We start from the raw sequence: 19624 nt of genomic DNA, 5'->3' as shown, positions 1-19624 counted from the left end.
AGTAAGGCATCTCACTCCCACATCATGCATTTCTTATTCAAAATGGTTTTGAAATAGCTTGTCTAGTTTGAAGATAATATGTGAACAACATTATCCAAACCCAGTTTTATCATTTAAATTCAGACCAAATCAATGCAATTAAGTCAAGGGTCAGATCCAAAAATCTCATTTGAGCTTCAAAATCACTTGGTTTGAACAAAGTTAAAACATAAAAGTTGTTCTTAAGAAGTTCAACTACAAATCATCTTGGACCTATAAACCTCTGATTTCGACAAAATCAAATTCTTTGGAATTTCATTCAGTAGGTTCAAAATACTAAAGTTTTTCCTATGAAAGATCATCATGTGTATTTTGATAAGCTAATTAGAACAATAAAATTTAGTACATATATAAAACTATACAAAGAACAATCATGAATGAGAAATAAAGAAACATTAATACAATTCTCAACCCAATAAAAGTAAGCAAACAATGTAATATTAAGTATAGTAGAGGTATGTTGGGAATAATCAAAAAAACTAATTGCGATTGTCATTTTACAACTCCAAAAGTGAGCTACTACAAGCCCAATTCATTCCAATTCAAAATTACATCTATATTAAACCAATCATGTAATCAAATCATTTATTTTTCTATATATGCCTGAATTATACTTTTACTTTACCATCTAGTTATCCAGCTTCTGCAACATCGTAATAGATTTTCCAAGCAAGAGTCTCAACTTCGAATGAATAGTTCTCGTCAGCATGAATCCTAGGATCTTCAAGTGACTCCGAATCTAAGTCATACCAAACAAGATTATCATCATCCATGCTCAAAAGTACATTCTTACCACAATTTGAATAAGCAGCAGATTTCACCACATGATTAGATGGAACAGGAATATTTTGTGCCAATCTCAACCAAGATTCATTCGTCCCACCATATTCTTTCAGCAACTATACATCCACAATCCTCGAATAGTAGTGACAAGTTCTCGAAAAACATCCTCCTAAGCTAGCCAAGCACGAATATAAATCTAGATTACGGTACTCGGGGTGTTGAATTTCTCTATATGTCTTTGTCCCGGGATGAAAGGCAAGAATGGAACGTTTCTTATCAACGTCTACCGACATCCGGTGCATTGCTCCACCAGCTATTGCATTTTTTTGATATCGATGTCTCCAAATCCGAATAGTGATTAGAATATTTCTCTTATTTATGCTAGAAATTGGATCTCAAACTATAAACTTTAACCTCGTAATCAATGACGCCTAAGAATTTCTTCAAGAATCTCATCCGGAAATTGGACGATCTCTTTACGTGAGAATAAATTAACTTATAAATGTCAAACAGAACTGAATCAATAAATACTAGTATTTTAACATTTACTTTTCAAAATAAGAATTATTAAAACCAACAAGCCCATTTTTCTATTTTAGAAAAATAGAATACTCAATAGTACTAATTTCAAATAAATTGAAATTCATAAATTGGAAACAAAACTCAAATCACTTAAGGAGAAAGGTGTTGCAAGCATATAAGAATAATGTAAGAGAGCATAGAAATTAGAATGCCATATATTAATGTCTAAATCTAATATTATATATCTCCAAATGTTCTTAAAACTCTACTCCAACATTTGATTTTCAGGTAGCCATTTTACACCACTTCTCTCTGTCTCTGTCTGTAAAAACAAAACACAAATTTTAAATTCAAACTCAAATCAAATAAGTGGAAAAAAAAACATAATATTTGACATATTTGGTTACATACATCTGCTGCTTGTTGGAACATTGATAGAGACGAGACTTTCAAAGACAAGTGTATAGGTGAATTAAACTTGCCACATGAAAAACCCTAATGTTTACAACTGACTTCTCTTCTAAATTATACAATACATGCCCCCTAGAACCCATACCTAACAACACTTTCTTACCACTTTTTGAATAAACAATAGGTTTCAAAGGATAATAATTCTCTATAGAAGTTCTCCGTGACAGTGACAGTGGCATTAATCAATCTCGACCAATGTTCATTCTTCCCACCATATTCCTTGAGCAAAAACATATCCACAGTCGATGATTTGTACAGTCGATGATTTGTAATGACAACTTAAAGAAAGGCATTCTCCTAAATCATCCACATATAATTTGTAATAAGGACCGCGGTATTGTGGCTGTGGAAGTACTCTGTCTTTTTCTGTCCCAATATCAAAGGCAACAATCAAACTTTCCTCTTTTAAATCTGATTTCTCTGATTTCACAGTTGAGATCCAGTGCAGAGATCCACAAACAATGGAATTTCCAAAGCTTTTCCAATTCGGACAATGAGGAAACTTCTCAGGCCTATGCCACGAATTTGATCTCAAACTATAAACTTTAATCTCGTATTCGATGCCAAAACCCAGAATTAGGTACACCACAATTCTCACTACCTTGTAATCGTCATTGGTGTTATCGTAACCAATTCGATAAACACAGGAGGTACATAAACCTGGATGAATTGCGATATCAGTCGATTTGTAAGGCAATTTTATAGACATTCGGGTTGATGGATTCCATATAAAAGGTACTGTCAAGGGCATTTATGAAATTTGACGTGCAAAGCAAGCCATCACAGGAAAAGCCAGACCTAAGTCCATAATTCCGAAACCTCAATGGAATGGAATCGAACATCGTCGTCATGGAGGGAATCAAGAGCCACCCGAAAGAGATCGAAGTTCCTTTGAAAGAGGCTATTGTTGGTATTGGTTTGTACTGATTGTTTCAGATGCAGTTTGATAAAATATGGGTCACTGATTAGGGCAAACCAGGATTTAGACACACATCTGAAACGGAGCAGACACTTAACAGATAATCGGCAAAGAATCTTTTCTAAAATCTCATTCGGCAACTGCGCCATCTTCTATAGACTGAACAATGCAAGAAGAAATTATGCAAAGTTAAAAAGAAGAAGAAGAATATCAGTTAAAAGCCAACGAAGCATTCTAAAATATCTACTGCATATTGAAAACAAGCTGATTTTATCTTAACATGCACATTATTTACATTTAACCAAAGTCTTAATTTATAAAGATTAGAAACATTATAACATATAATATAACAGAAATAAAAATTGGAAAATCAGTCACAAATGAACTCACTTCGTAAATAGATCAAAATCTGGAAGCTTGTACTTAAGAACTGAAGAAAGGGTTGGTTTTGGAATGGAAATAAGATGATTAGGTTTAGAAGAGACATGAATATTTATAAAAATAAAATAAAAGTGGGGATTAAGAGATATGGGCCTAATTTTAATTTAATTTTTTGGGAGTTGGATTGTCGAATTTCAATTATTATGTTTGTTAGACACTTTAATATTAAGAATTGAAATTGGAATTAGAATTACAATGGAATTCAATATAGTATAATTTGATACTTCTCAATTCTAATATTTTTTTAGGTTGAAATTGTAATTCCAAATTAATACGTTTTTCATGTTTTTGACGTGTTTAACACGTTTTTTACCCATTAAATACGTTTAACACGTTTTTAACACGTTTTTCACACGTTTAACATATTTTCATATTTTGGCACGTTTAACACGTTTTGGTACGCTTAACACGTTTTTGACACATTTAACACGTTTTTGGCACGTTTAACACGTTTTGACACATTTAACACGTTTTTCACGTCCTTGACACGTTTAACACGTTTTTAACACGTTTAACATGATTTTCACATTTTTAACACGTTTTTAACATGTTTAACACGTTTTTGGTACGTTTAACACGTTTTGACACATTTAACACGTTTTTCACGTCCTTGACACGTTTAACACGTTTTTAACACGTTTAACATGATTTTCACATTTTTAACACGTTTTTAACATGTTTAACACGTTTTTGGTACGTTTAACACGTTTTGACACATTTAACACGTTTTTCACGTCCTTGACACGTTTAACACGTTTTTAACACGTTTAACATGATTTTCACATTTTTAACACGTTTTGACATGTTTAACACGTTTTTGGCACGTTTAACACGTTTTGACACGTTTAACATGTTTTGACACATTTAACACGTTTTTGACACATTTAACACGTTTTTCACGTCATTGACACGTTTAACACATCTTTGACACATTTAACACGTTTTTTACACGTTTAACATGATTTTCACATTTTTAACACGTTTTTTACATTTTTGCACGTTTAACAAGTTTTTCACATATTTGGCACGTTTAACACGTTTTTTACACATTTAACACGTTTTTTTTTACGTTTTGACACGTTTAACACGTTTTCATATTTTTGACACATTTAACATATTTTTTTACGTTTTTGACAGGTTTAACACGTTTTTCACATTTTAGCACGTTTAACAAGTTTTTCACATGTTTGGAACGTTTAACACGTTTTTGACACATTTTCATATTTTTAACACGTTTAAAACATTTTTAACATATTAAACATGTTTAACACGTTGTTGACACGTTTCACATGTTTTTTACATTTTTGACACATTTTTAACACGATTTGTGGTGAATTAAAATATATACCTAAAGGGATGAAGCAATTTAGATATCCGCATATATTAAGCTTGTTTGTGATAGGAATGTAAATAGATCATCGTTTTCAACAGCTAGATGGATTAAAATAATTAGACATTATAAAAGGAGGTTTGGAAATTATTTAAGAGAAGATTCTTCCTTTAGTTTTCAAGACATTGGGATAGTTGGGGTTTAAAAACGATCAAAATATTTGAAAGATAAAACCATTTCAATAACATGGAGTCGAGAAGATCAAATATTGAAATTTAAAAAGAAATATTGATCCAAAGGGTAATGCATTGTTCATGGTTTAATTACTAAAAATGATGAAGACCAAGAAGTAGAAGATGGTGGGAATATGCACAATTTGAAATGTGTTGTCTTAAAGACCATTCTTTCAAAATCACAAATTATTTTTGAGTGAATTCAAGCTTTTATTGATTAATACTATATGTGGTTGATTTCAAATGCTTAAACATTCTAATTTCATTTTTCTACACATGTGTTCTTCAAAATTTGTTTAACACGATATGTGATTGCATTGAATCTCGGATTTAAATTTTTTATATATTGATTTATTCATTCTTTCTGAAGATATAATTGATTGCAGTGAATAGGACCAATAAACCCCTCAACACAAGTGAAAGTGATTGAAGAATTATGATTTCTTCTTCTTTCTTAAGTTATAATTGGATAACCAAACAAATTTCTTATATGAATAATTAAAGAAGAAGATCACAACCTGAAGACCAGCCAGGGATTAGTTATAAGTAGTATAATTTGGGGATGCTTTTCTTCCAAATACTGATTGTTCCGAGATCAGAATTCAATCAAATGATTGAATCTAAATCAATGAACAAGAAAATTATTAATTACGAACCAGAAAAATTGTAAGAGAGTCAAATGTCTAAGACATCAAATACCATACTTTTAATACTAAGAAAGTAAATATATAAAATTAGTTAAATTAGTTGGATGACAAAGTTATTACACTTTTGGTTCATTTGTGAAGCATTAATGTACACATAAAACAAATATCATAATGAACTCAGGCATTTTGATTATTATCACAAGCATCCACAAGTTGAGCAAACTCTTTTATTAATCTAGCATATTTGTTTTCTAATAATCAAATGTATACAAAAATAAGAAATATTGGAAATGTACTGTATTATTACTATGTTGATCTTTTAAAGAGTCTGCACATAATGTAAGAAGATGTTAAAATTTGATTTATTGTGAAGATTTTTCATTATCAAATACATCAAAACCTCTGTTTTCAAAGATATATTTTTAACATTAAAATTGATTGAATAGACAATGAAATACCAATACTTAAGACAACAAAAATCATGTCAACAGGAAAGTGTATAAGAAATTATGTTTATTTATATTGACAAATTATCTAAGACTTTTTTTATCAAACACTTGGAGCACATACTTAAATATTTTAGAAAATTGATATTTGTTATCTAACAAAGAGCAAGTTGGTGCTATGTGATAGAATTTAGAAGGAATATAAAGTTCTCTTCAAACTGAAAATATGAAAGACCTTGGGAATCTGTGTAATCATAGTAAAAATATATTGGATAATGGAAGCTAAAATTTGAAATAAATTGTTACTAAGAAGTTGAACCATTTGATCCACAAATTAGATACATCAACCTTCAATAAACTAAACAAAGTGCATTATTGACTAGTGACTTACTTGAATAAAAGAATTTTGTTTTGGATGCATTTGAAGAGTATTCTTTATGTTGTCTCTCTCAATGATTTGTTACATGAAGGATGTGTTGCTAATAACGCAATAGAGACGATGATACAAATTTTAAGTTCTCCAAGGGTAGAGACTAAGGTTAAATCTACAGCTTCTCTTGCTGGAATGCAGAAAGGACCTGCACGAAAGTAGAAATGCTGAAGAAACCTTTTTGCTGCCATTATGCTCGTAATTGTTGATTATGAGAATATATTAGTAGTCCTTATGTCGTCTAACCTCAATCTTCCTTTGCATACAACAAAATAGAGAAATATTGTTATTGCTAGAATGCATTACCTCCGTTGGTAACGATATACACTCATATTTTATATTTTTCGAATTTATAACTTTAAATAAAAAAAATACCGAGCCTATACTAAAAATGATTTTTAAACTTCATAAATGAGCTTATTGAGAATACCATAATTTAAAACAACATAATCAAAGACTCATCAGCTCGATGATGAAAACCTTGACATAGTCTATTTATTTTTCTTAGGTAAATTGATTTTAGTTTTCGGGCTAATCGTGTGGTGTGGTTCATAAGTAAGACCACTTATGTTTGAAGCTTAGGACCTGAAACATGGGTGTTAAATTATCTATTAACTTATAATTGATGATTTTCATAAATAAAAAATAGTCTTTCTATAGAGCAACATAGATAATATTTGATTTAACTACTACAATATTTATACTATTACTAATAATTTAATCATTATTGTTACTAATAATATTTCAGACAAACAACTAACAAAATACAAAGATATGTTGTTTCTCATCATTTATATAAATTATCCAGACAATTGTTCAAATTGCATTATGAAGGATAGACATGATGTGGTCTGCATACTCTCCTACATAGTTCAAAATAACAATGTGTATATAATATCTTATATGATGGAACAGTTACAGTTATTAGTGACATGACAACAAAGTAAATCAAAACGAAACTAAGAAAACAAAACTTACAAGATGACACCAAGTGACCACAAATCTGCAGTGTGATTTATAAGGTTATTCCCTGATCAACTCTGAAATCATGTATAGAGGAGTGTTAAATGAAAACCCACAAAAAGAGAAAGTATAAATGCTTTGTAATCATTAAGAATAGATTATTGGTTTAGATTCTACCGGTTAGCTATATGCAAATAGGGGTGTTCAATATTTGGTCTGGACCGAATATCCGAACGAATTCGAATTCACCGAATTCGAATTTCATTTTCGGTTTTCAAATCGAATTCAAATACGGTTTTCGAATTGGTTTTCGAGTTGGTTTTCGAGTTTGGATTTCAACTCGAAACCAAACCGAAAACCGAATTCATTTTTTTATTATTTATTTTTCCAAACTTAGTTTAAGAAAAAGTTTAAAATAATCAAATTAGAATATTTTGAACTCAAAATTTAATAATAAAAAATAAAATAACAAAAGTATTAGTGGTAGAATGGTACCCTGCCACGATACAGATCTGGGTTCAATTTTCGGCTGATGCAATTTATTTTGAGTTAGGCTAGTTTCAAATAATAAAAAAACGAATTCGGTTTGAATTTGAACCGAATATCGAATTCGGTTTAATTAAAATTTATTCGAATTCGGTTCGGTTTTCGAATTGGCTAAAAAAATAAAAATTTGAATAAACTGAACTCGAATAACCCGAAAACCTGATGAACAACCTGTATGCAAATATCTTAATTAGTGAAAGCAGATCATGAAAAGTATTCAAAAGTGATTAATCAGAAGATAATAGAAATGATTAATTAGTGTCTTGTATTCATATGCAAGAGTTGAATGTGCTGATCCAAAAAGCAAGTTTCTCTTGATGGGTTAGACTTTTCATGTTAACTTGAGATAAGTTTATGAAGGAGTAGCCTATAATTTGAAGTAAAAAATTTAAATATATCAATAGAAAAGAAAAAAAAAATTTTAAGATGGGATTACTAACTTGAGTTTCCTAAATAGGAATAAAGAAGTCATTATTTGATTTAGCTTGATTGATGCAGCTTTCACAGTAAATAAATGTGAACTTCTTGATACAACTCATGTCTGAAATGTGTCACTTGTTCTTCAAGCTTAACAACCTCCTCATCAAGTAATTCCAACATCTTTATTTATTTTATTTGTCAAAAGAAAGAAAAGGAAAAATTCAAAGTCATCAATCAACAGAGTGAAAAGAAAACAACGAATCAAACTAGAGAGAAAGGGAAATGAACTGTAGTTTCCGAATCTTTCATGTAGAATGATACGAGCGATAGCACATTTCCAGCAACCAATGTTGAATTTCAACTGAGAAGAAAAGCCTCCAAGAAGTGTAGACTTTACGAGCTTCTCAAGCTTCGTCGTCTCCGATTTTTTAAAATAAATTGGTATGTTTTTGTTAAAGTGAAAACAATTGTAGAATTATTCTGGAAGAAAAATAATTCCAAGAATGGAATATTGAGAAAATCAATAACAAATCAATTAATTAGACTAATTGATTTGTAAATCAATCAATTAGACTAATTGATTTGCTAATTAGTCGTTATTATCAATTACATGATTTTACTATTTAATTATTTCATTTTCTGCAAATATAATCTTACTATTTAAGCACTAGACAGTCTTATGTAAGAATAACAATCAATAAACACAAGAAATTAAATTCTTTCTTTTCTTCATTTTTCTACATGGTATCAAAGCGGGTTTTTTCATCTTGAAGAAACCGACTCACAATTTTCCGCTACCTCCTCCAATGGTGGAAATAGCCATTGGAGGAGAACTCAAATGCTTCTATAATCTCATATTTCTCTAAAATTATTATCACAAATCTTAGTGCATTTTCTTTTTCCATAGTTCAATCGAATCTGTATCGAGCATCGTTTTCGTGTTTCGACAAATTTATTTTTTCTCCTTTTTTGGCAAACGTCGTCTTCATGTCTCGACAAATTTCTTTCAACATTTTATCTGTCCAAAAATTATCATTTTTCATTTCAAGAGCTGAGCCAAGAGGCAAGAGCCAAGAGTCAAGAGCCAAGTGCCAAGAGCCAAGAGCCACTCCTCTAACTAAGTGAATCATGATTTTTGAATCAGTCAAATTGAAAGAATGTTATCAACAATTCATCGACAACACCCTTTTCAATCTCTGACAAGGCTCTATTACACTCCTCTACGTTACATCCCACAATCAGGTGGCTGACATACTCACCAAGCCGACTCGAGGAAGTATGTGGCAAGTTGGGCAGTCTCAACATCTACTACCCAACTTGAGGGGGAGTGTAGAATTATTCTGGAAGAAAAATAATTCCAAAAATGGAATATTGAGAAAATCAATAACAAATCAATTAATTAGACTAATTGATTTGTAAATCAATCAATTAGACTAATTGATTTGCTAATTAACCGTTATTATCAATTACATGATTTTACTATTTAATTATTTCCTTTTCTGCAAATGTAATCTTACTATTTAAGCACTGGACAGTCTTATGTAAGAATAACAATCAATAAACACAAGAAATTAAATTCTTTCTTTTCTTTATTTTTCTACATGGTATCAGAGCAGGTTTTCCATCTTGAAGAAACCTGTTCACAATTTCCGCTGCCTCCTGTAGAATTATTCTGGAAGAAAAATAATTCCAAGAATGGAATATTGAGAAAATCAATAACAAATCAATTAATTAGACTAATTGATTTGTAAATCAATCAATTAGACTAATTGATTTTCTAATTAGCCGTTATTATCAATTACATGATTTTACTATTTAATTATTTCCTTTCTTCATTTTTCTACAACAATATATAATAAAATAAATGAAGAAATATAAATCATCCAAAATCATATAAAAGTTTAAACAATATTTATCTATGAAAAAAAATAGTTATAAAAGTTGAACGACCTTCAATCATAAATCAAGAGTGCCAATAAAAGCCAACAACTTGCATCCTTCACTAAAACAAGAATTCTAACTAACCAAAATGTAATAGACGTTTTATGATGAACAAATAGATATAAGTACTAATTAACTATAGTTCTCACCCCTTTGTAATCGTCATTGGTGTTATCATAAAAAATTCGATGAACACGGGTGGTAGAAATACCTAACTGATTTGCATAATCAGTCGTTTCGTAAGGCAGTTTTATAAACTTTCCAGTTGATGGATTCCATAAAAAGGCCTTGCCAAGGTCATTATTGACATCTGACATGCAAATCAAGCCATCATAGGAATAGCTAGGCTTAAATCGATAATTCCAAAACTTCAATGGAATGTAATTGACCTTAACAGGTGGAAGAACATTTTGGGGGGAATCAAAATTATCCCGAAAGTGAATGTCATTATGCAGGTAGAGGTTGATGTTCCTCTTGGTTTGAACCGATCGTTTCAAATGCAGTTTGACGAAATATGGGTCACTTATTAGGGCAAGTCAGAATTTATATACACATCTGAACCTGAGCAGAACCTTTACAGGTAATCGACAAAAAATCTCTTCTAAAATATCATCCGCAACTGCGCCATCTTCTATAAACTGGACAATGCAAGAAGAAAATGAAATCAGAGAAAAACAATTAACTTGTATCAGAATACTCTTCACCAAACACATGCATGCAAATAGGATGTATGCCAAGTTAAAAAGGAAAGAAAAATATCAGTTAAAAGCCAACAAAGCATTCTAAAATATCAACTGCATATTGAAAACAAGCTTAACTCACTCTTAAAGAAAATTTTGTTAGAATTATCCTAATTAGATCATAATTTAATGTGTGAAAAATTAAAATCTGAATGTTGCGGAATACTTTAATTAATCGCATGAATCTTTCCTTGTGATAGAAAAAGTATTTAATCTTCTATTTCTTTAGACTTTCTTTATGTGGAATGATTCTTCCATTTGATGAGTAAGTCAATAGGTTTCTCTCTATGTTGATGGGGACGCAAAGGAGAAATTGACGTTACTTCAAATGGGGACCATTACCGTTACATATAACCAACAATAAGTTAGTTATTATGGTTTGACAATTTCTAATTTAGCCCCTTCATAAAATTAGAAATGCCACTTAGGTATCCTCACTTTATATTCATGACAAATACACCCATAAGCCATAAACTTAATTTCACATTAGATCACATTATTTTGGCTTATATTAAATATGACATATGCACAATTATTTATTATACAAGTGACCCTAAAATTCCAACAATCTCCCACTAGGTCACGTACGTACAAAAATAAATGTATCAACCATAATGCGCCTGAAGTTTTATGTCATCTCAATCATATGTTGTATTAAACAATTTTATCAATTAATTATATCAATATAGGACCAAAGAGCTCGTCGTTGTATTTAAGCACAACTAGACCCAACAATGATCACATAAATCAATACAATTAATTGACAAATCATATCATGAATGTGAGGAATGAAAATTTCATGCAAGGTGATCTTTTCATGTCAATTTTCAACTGGTCCTTCTTGACTTTAGTGAGATCATACTTTAAACATAATTATACAAAGTATAATGAACTGAATAATACTTAATTTCTTATCAGAATAAAAAACCTCATAAATATCTATAAAATAACTAAATTGAAAGACAATCAAACTACAAACTCCCACTGAAGTTAGAGATTATCGATCTCTACGACACTCATACGAGCAATATTCTTATAAAATACACTTGACGATAAACCCATTACCAATATGTTCATAACCATAGAGTTTGTACATATATATTTTATATAAATCTATCCACTTTGTATCATTTCTTTCATTAAATAAACTTGATGTCAAAATCACTTAATTTGATGCCTAGTAACATGTCAGAAATTTCGCTGCAATAGTGGATGACGTTATAAGTGTTTGTTTGACACTTCTTCAAGAAACGATAAAATCAGCTAGCGAAAAATATTACCCGAAATAGATTTCATACTATTTTGGCATCCCATAATATCGGAGTCAGAATACTCAATGATCTCAAGACTTTCCGACTTTCTATATGTGAGCATTTAATTCTTAGTTTTTTCAAATATCTCATAATTATTGGCTACTTAATGTCAAGCAAAATTTGTGACAAACAAAATGTCACCCATATATAAAACCATAAATGGACGTGTACTCTCACTAAACTTGTGATACACAAATAATCAATTAAATTCACCTCAAAACCAAAAGAGAGAATTGTTATTTTGTGGAATTTATGGTATCACTAACAAGACGCTTCTTTAAGTCTATAGATGAATTTCTTTAATTTGCAAACTATATTAATTTGGTCTCTCGACACAAAGTTTTCTCATTGCACCAAATTGTTTTTTAATGTCTCTATTGAAAAACCCCTTAACATCTATTATGGTGAAGCTCCATATCAAAATATGTAACGGGTACCATAAATTGTTCTTAAAGAGTAATTCAATTAAATTGGATTGTCATAAAGACACTTAATTTTGAGGTTGTTGAGTTTGTACTTAATGAGTTTGATCATATTGTCTTGTTACTCTTGATTTTTGAACATTATCCTCAATATCAAAAAAAAATCCTTATCAATGTCAAAAACACTTGAGATATAAATCAAATCTTCCATAATAGGAATTATTGATCTAAATCATTTTTAAAGACACAATCATTTCTCCCCTCAAACTCAATATCCTCAAAAACAATATTGTAGTCTCGTCCAAAAATACTATCTTTAACTTGACATAATAAAAATTATAGCCCTTAATCACTTAGAATATTCAATAAAATAGTTGCTCACATTTATTATAAACTTAAGTAACAACTAAATTCAAATAATGATTTATCCCATCTCAAAATACTTAATGCAACATTAATATCAAGTCTTTGGACAGTAATATTAATTGCTAATAGTATTTTGGTGTTATGATCAAATATTAATAATAAGACATGTCAAATAATCAATCTATTTTGGATTGATTAATTATTTACATAAATAAGACTTTATAATTATTACATATTTATCATCACAAGTATTAATGCAATTATGTCAATTAATTATCAGCCTTTAGGCCAAATAATATAATCACATGAATTACACAATACTACCATTCAAAATTGTCTTGAATTAATTTCAACAAACATTGTCACTTTGGTGATTATTTGTATCAATCAATACAATCCAAATAATGAACAACAATATCATTATTTTAAATTTAAATGTATATTATTGTATAAAACCCAAATCAATAATATATAATCTTCCAAGAAACATGTAATTTATTTTATTATAAAAAATAAAATTATAGGCCAAATCTTACTTAATTTTGAAATTTGTAATATCTTATATTAATTAAATTAAATAATAAATCTTCAAGACTTATTTGACCAAATTTCAAATATTAGTCTAAATCCAATTATTAATTAATTTAAATCATTAACCTTAATCTTTTAATCCTAAAATAAAGGATATAATTAAAATTTTATTATATATTGATTTATATATATATTTATATATATATATATATATATATATATATATAACCTTAAACATTATTCATTAATTCTCTTTTAATTTATAATATATATTATATATTATTTAATCCCTTAACAAGGAATATCAACCGTCAATTTTAAAACTAACAGAAAATTTCTCCCTAACGATAAAATATAAACTTTAAAACAGAAAATTCTTCTTGAAAATAAACGAGAATCTAATTATCCATAAATCTAGTAAACATTATTAAATAGAAAAATAGAATATTGAGATCTTATCTTAATAATCGTAAAATTCAAATATCCATTAATTTATCAGTTATCTACAAATTCAAATTCATAAATGAATGCATATATATTCTAGAGAGAATCCAAATATCCCTGAATCTAGGGATCTTATCTTAATAATATAATAACTAGTCAAAATAGATAATTATAATATATCTTAAATCTATCGTCAATCTTGATATATAATCGTTCCTCTTTAACTTAACGAGACTTACCAAGAGAATCTTAAATATTCATATATAGGAACTTAACCGATAGAATCTAAATATCCATAGGAACTTAACCGATGATAGAATCTTAATATCTTTATACCAAATTTATTTGAAATTATCACAAATTAATATATATATATATATTCCTAATAACATGCTTTTAATATGAATTGCATACATATAAATTGCATGCATATATATGATATAATTTTCTCACATAATTAAATTAGGATGGCTCTGATACCAATTGTTATAATTATCCTAATTAGATCCTAATTTAATGTGTGTGAGAAATTAAAATCTGAATGATGCAGAATACCTTAATTAATCGCATGAATCTTTCCTTGTAATAGAAAAAGTATTTAATCTTCTATTTCTTTAGACTTTCTTTATGTGGAATGATTCTTCCATTTGATGAATAGGTCAATAGGTTCCTCTCTATGTTGATGGGACGCAAAGGAGAAATTGACGTTACTTCAAATGGGGACCATTACGTTACATATAATCAACAATAAGTTAGTTATTATGGTTTGACAATTTCTAATTTAGCCCCTTCATAAAATTAGAAATGCCACTTAGGTATTCTCACTTTATATTCATGACAAATACACCCATAAGCCATAAACTTAATTTCACATTAGATCACATTATTTTGGCTTATATTAAATATGACATATGCACAATTATTTATTATACAAGTGACCCTAAAATTCCAACACAATTTTCTGAAGAACTGAAGAACGAAGGTTAGTTGAGGACTGAAAGTAGATTATTAGGTTTAGAAGAGAATGTGTTAAAAAGAAAGTAAAAAGGGTTATAGATATGGGCCTAATTTTCTTTTTAATTTTTTGGGATTGGGTCATTATTAATTAGGCTTACTTCCCTACTTATTATTTAATTTATCAAATTAATTAATTGTTGTTTATTTTGTTTTAAGAAAATCATAAATATATATAGAATGGAAGAAAAACAAATAAGGCATAGTTTCAGAATAATTTCAAAAAATTTAGTGGCGCTAAACAAATGTTGTTGAACTCCGACGCATATTTAGCGACGGACATTTGCCACAAATGAATTAACTATTTTTTTTTTTTACATTTTCACAATTGGAAGTATTTATAATTTATATATTTCATTATCATTAATAACATTAGAATGATAACAATTAATGCATATCCATATATTTGGTCAGAAACTTATTAAAAAGTAAGAGACTTCAAATGCGAAAACAGAAACTTATTAAAAAGTAAGAGACTTCAAATGCGAAAATCAAATTTGGTGTTATTTATAAGATATATGTTTGAATGATTATTTTCATCCTACGTGTTTCATTAATCACCAAAAAAAACTTCTTAATGTTTTCAAATTTTTTGCAACAACAATATCGTTTTTGAATTTCATTTAAATAATGGTATTGTCAATTATCAAATTATGGAGAGAATTCTTTTGCGTCACACTTAAAAATGGTCTATATCGCTTACATTTAACTTAACTGTAAATCTTCCATCCACTCATCAATTTTTTTGTTAATACTAGTCCTCTACTAAATTTTGCCATCATTTTCGTACCTCCTTTATCAAAATTATGTTTTATTCTCTCAGGAGAATGTTTTAGTTTTGACCATGGCCTTTAAAAAAATATATTAAAACCACTTATTTCTAAACTAATAATATTTCACCATTTTTCATAATGAGATATAGAAGGACATCATAACAAATAATTAGAGGCCCGTGGAGTAAGACATCTAGATTTTTATTCTGTATTTAAATGATGTGATAAAGAAATTTTTATTTAGAATGAAATGCACATTCTTAATTTTTGTTTTTCAAGATTTATATTGTTGGATCATATTATTTAATTGTTAATAATATTGGAATATATATATATATATATATATAATATATCTTTGTTGATAATTGATAAAACAAATAGTGGATTGTTGACAATTGATATTTAGAAAAACTTTATCTTGATTATACTTAATTTGTGATTTATCTATTTATAGAAAAAAAAAAAGTGTTACTAGTTGTTTAGTGGCACATAAAGAGACATTATATGGTCGTTGGTAATATTATTTCCGACGCATAAACTCTCTACCAGCACTAATAGTTTTGTCACTAAATGTGGCCAAAATTAAGATATGCATCTTAAATGGAGAAGACACTTAAAGGGCAATCGAATCAAAAATCTCATCGTCAATTACACGATCTCTATTTGAAGATTTATGTGAGAATAAATTAACTTATAAATGTCAAACAGAAGTGAATCAATAAAAAAAACATATTGTTAACTGGTCAAATAAATACTATAATATATTAACATTTACTTTTCAAAATAGGAATTAGGAGGCATAGAGTAAAACCAACAAACCCATTTTTCTATTTTAGAAAAAAAAAATACTCAATAATACTAATTTCAAATAAATTGAAATTCATAAATTGGAAACAAAACTCAAATCATTTAAAGAGAGAGGTGTTGCAACCATATATTAATGTCTAAATCTAATATTATATATCTCACCAATTGCAACCAAATATTTGAATATCAGACACCCATTTTACACCACTTCTCTCTGTCTCTGTCTGTAAAAACAAAACACAAATATTAAATTCAAACTCAAATCAAATAAGTGGAAAAAAAAACATAATATTTGGTTACATACATCTGCTGCTGCTGCTGGAACATTGATAGAGACGAGACTTTCAAGACAAGTGTATAGGTGAATTAAACTTGCCACATTAAGAACCCTAATGTTTTCAACTGACTTCTCTTCTAAATTATACAATACATGCCCCCTAGAACCCATGCCCAACAACACTTTCTTACCACTTTTTGAATAAACAATAGGTTTCAAAGGATAGTAATTCTCTATAGAAGTTATCCGTGACAGTGACAGTGGCAGTGTAATCAATCTCGACCAATGTTCATTCTTCCCGCCATATTCCTTGAGCAAAAACATATCCACAGTCGATGATTCGTAATGACAACTTAACGAAAGGCATCCTCCTAAATCATCTAGATATAATTTGTAATAAGGACCGCTGTATTCTGGCTGTGGAAGTACTCTGTATTTTTCTGTCCCAATATCAAAGGCAACAATCAAATTTTCCTCTTTTAAATTTGATTTCACAGTTGAGATCCAGTGCAGAGATCCACAAACAATGGAATTTCCAAACCTATTCCAATTCGGACAATAAGGAAACATCTCTGGCCTATGCCACGAATTTGATCTCAAACTATAAACTTTAATATCGTATTCGATGACGCCCAAACTCACAACAAGGTACACCACAATTCTCACCACCTTGTAATCGTCATTGATGTTATCGTAACCAATTCGATAAACACATGAGGTACGTAAACCTGACTGAATTGCGATATCAGTCGGTTCGTAAGGCAATTTTATAGACTTTCGGGTTGATGGACTCCATAAAAAGGCACTGTCATGAGCATTTATGACATTCGATATACAAAGCAAGCCATCACAGGAAAAGCCAGACCTAAGTCCATATTTCCGAAACCTCAATAATGGAATGGAATCGATCTTCATCGGTTGAAGAACATCGCCGTCATGGAGGGAATCAAGAGCCACCCGAAAGAGATCGAAGTTCTTTTGGAAGAGGCTATTGTTGGTATTGGTTTGTACTGATTGTTTCAGATGCAGTTTGACAAAATATGGGTCACTGATTAGGGCAAGCCAGGATTTAGACACACATCTGAAACGGAGCAGAGACTTAACAGGTAATCGACAAAGAATTTTTTCTAGAATCTCATCCGGCAATTGTGCCATCTTCTATAGACTGAATAATGCAAGAAGAAAATGAAATCAGAGAAGAACAATTAACTTGTATGCCAAGTTAAAAAGAAGAAGAATATCAGTTAATAGCCAACAAAGCATTCTAAAATATCTATTGCATATTGAAAACAAGCTGATTTATCTTAACATGTACATTATTTACATTTAACCAAAGTCCTAATTTATAAACATTAGAAACATTATAACATATAATATAACAGAAAAATAAAAATTGGAAAATCAAATGAACTCACTCGTAAATAGATCAAAATCTGGACGACGGTTTGCCGACTATTTTTTAAAGAGCTGAAGAACGAATGTTGGTTGAGAATTAAAAGTAGATTATTAGGTTTAGAAGAGAATATTTATAATAAAAAAAAAAAAGTAAAAAGGGTTACAGATATGGGCTTAATTTTATTTTTATTTTGTTGAGATTGGGTCATTATTAATTGGGCTTATAACTTTTCTACTTATTCTTTAATTTATCTAATTAATTAATTGTTGTTTATTTTATGCAAATTACTCATTCTCTTATATTTTCATCCCGTATCACTTCTTAATTAACTTCAAAATTACTTATTTATCTCTATCATTTTTATATATTTATTTTTTTTATCTTATTTTTTTATTTAATTATTAAGTTTGTTATCATTAAATATAATTAATTTGATGAATGATTTAATTTTTTTATAAATAAAGTTATCTATTAAATAATAATTTTGTTTATATTAAAGACTTTATCTTATTTATTTGTTAGATAATTTTATTTATAAAAAAATTGATTTTTATAAGTATTTTAAAAAATATATATAATTAATATAATAAAATATTAAATATTTATATTTTATTAAATTAGTACACATTTTAATATTTTACTTATTTTATTTAATTATTAAGTTTTTTATCATTAAATATAATTAATTTGATGAATGATTTAATATTTTTATAAATAAAGTTATCTATTAAATAATAATTTTGTTTATATTAAAGACTTTATCTTATTTATTATTTATTTGTTAGATAATTTTATTTATAAAAAAAAAATTGATTTGTATAAGTATTTTAAAATATATATAATTAATATTATAAAATATTAAATATTTATATTTTATTAAATTCATTTTAATATTTAATATATTTTAAATAATTATAATATAAAATAAATAATATTTTGTATTTTTAATTAAATAAATATAGTTAAAAAACATATTAAAAATAAATTAATTACATTTAATAAAATAAACTTAATAATTAAATAAAATAAAATAAGTAAAATGAATAAAATAAGAAAGATAAATATATAAAAGTGATAGGGATAGAGATAAATAAATAATTTTAGAGTTAATTGAGGAGTGACAGAGTAGAAATATGGGAAGGATGGAAAAAGTACCTCCCTTATTTTATAATAAGAAAATCAGAAATATATATATAATGGAAGAAATACAATAAGAATATAGTTTCAGGTAATTTCAAAACATATTTAGTGAATTTACTAACGTTAATCAAATTGATGAAATTGCATCGAATATATTAGCGTCGCTTTAGATACGCTGGTAATGGAAATTATGCGCCGTTCATCTATCTAAACCTACGTATATTTAGCGACGGACAATTGCCACAAATGAATTAGCTACCAGTGGCAAAA

General features: G+C 28.5%; 2 protein-coding genes across 2 annotated transcripts; both read right to left on the bottom strand.

Annotated features, from left to right (window-relative positions):
* Window positions 1-671: 671 nt before the first annotated feature.
* On the bottom strand, window positions 672-2566 carry LOC124918357 (F-box protein CPR1-like). Its single transcript, XM_047458530.1, has 2 exons — window positions 2072-2566; window positions 672-938 (listed from the first exon to the last, which is right to left on the bottom strand). Exons 1-2 carry the CDS (start codon window positions 2564-2566, stop codon window positions 672-674), a joined length of 762 nt encoding a protein of 253 aa, XP_047314486.1.
* A 14133-nt stretch (window positions 2567-16699) lies between these two features.
* LOC124918358 (F-box protein CPR1-like) lies at window positions 16700-17973 on the bottom strand. Its single transcript, XM_047458531.1, has 2 exons — window positions 16846-17973; window positions 16700-16765 (listed from the first exon to the last, which is right to left on the bottom strand). Exons 1-2 carry the CDS (start codon window positions 17971-17973, stop codon window positions 16700-16702), a joined length of 1194 nt encoding a protein of 397 aa, XP_047314487.1.
* Window positions 17974-19624: the final 1651 nt, after the last annotated feature.

Source organism: Impatiens glandulifera, unplaced genomic scaffold (genome assembly GCF_907164915.1).
Source record: "Impatiens glandulifera unplaced genomic scaffold, dImpGla2.1, whole genome shotgun sequence".
In the NCBI taxonomy this organism is placed as follows: Eukaryota; Viridiplantae; Streptophyta; class Magnoliopsida; order Ericales; family Balsaminaceae; genus Impatiens; species Impatiens glandulifera.
This window is presented reverse-complemented; position numbering and strand designations above follow the sequence as displayed.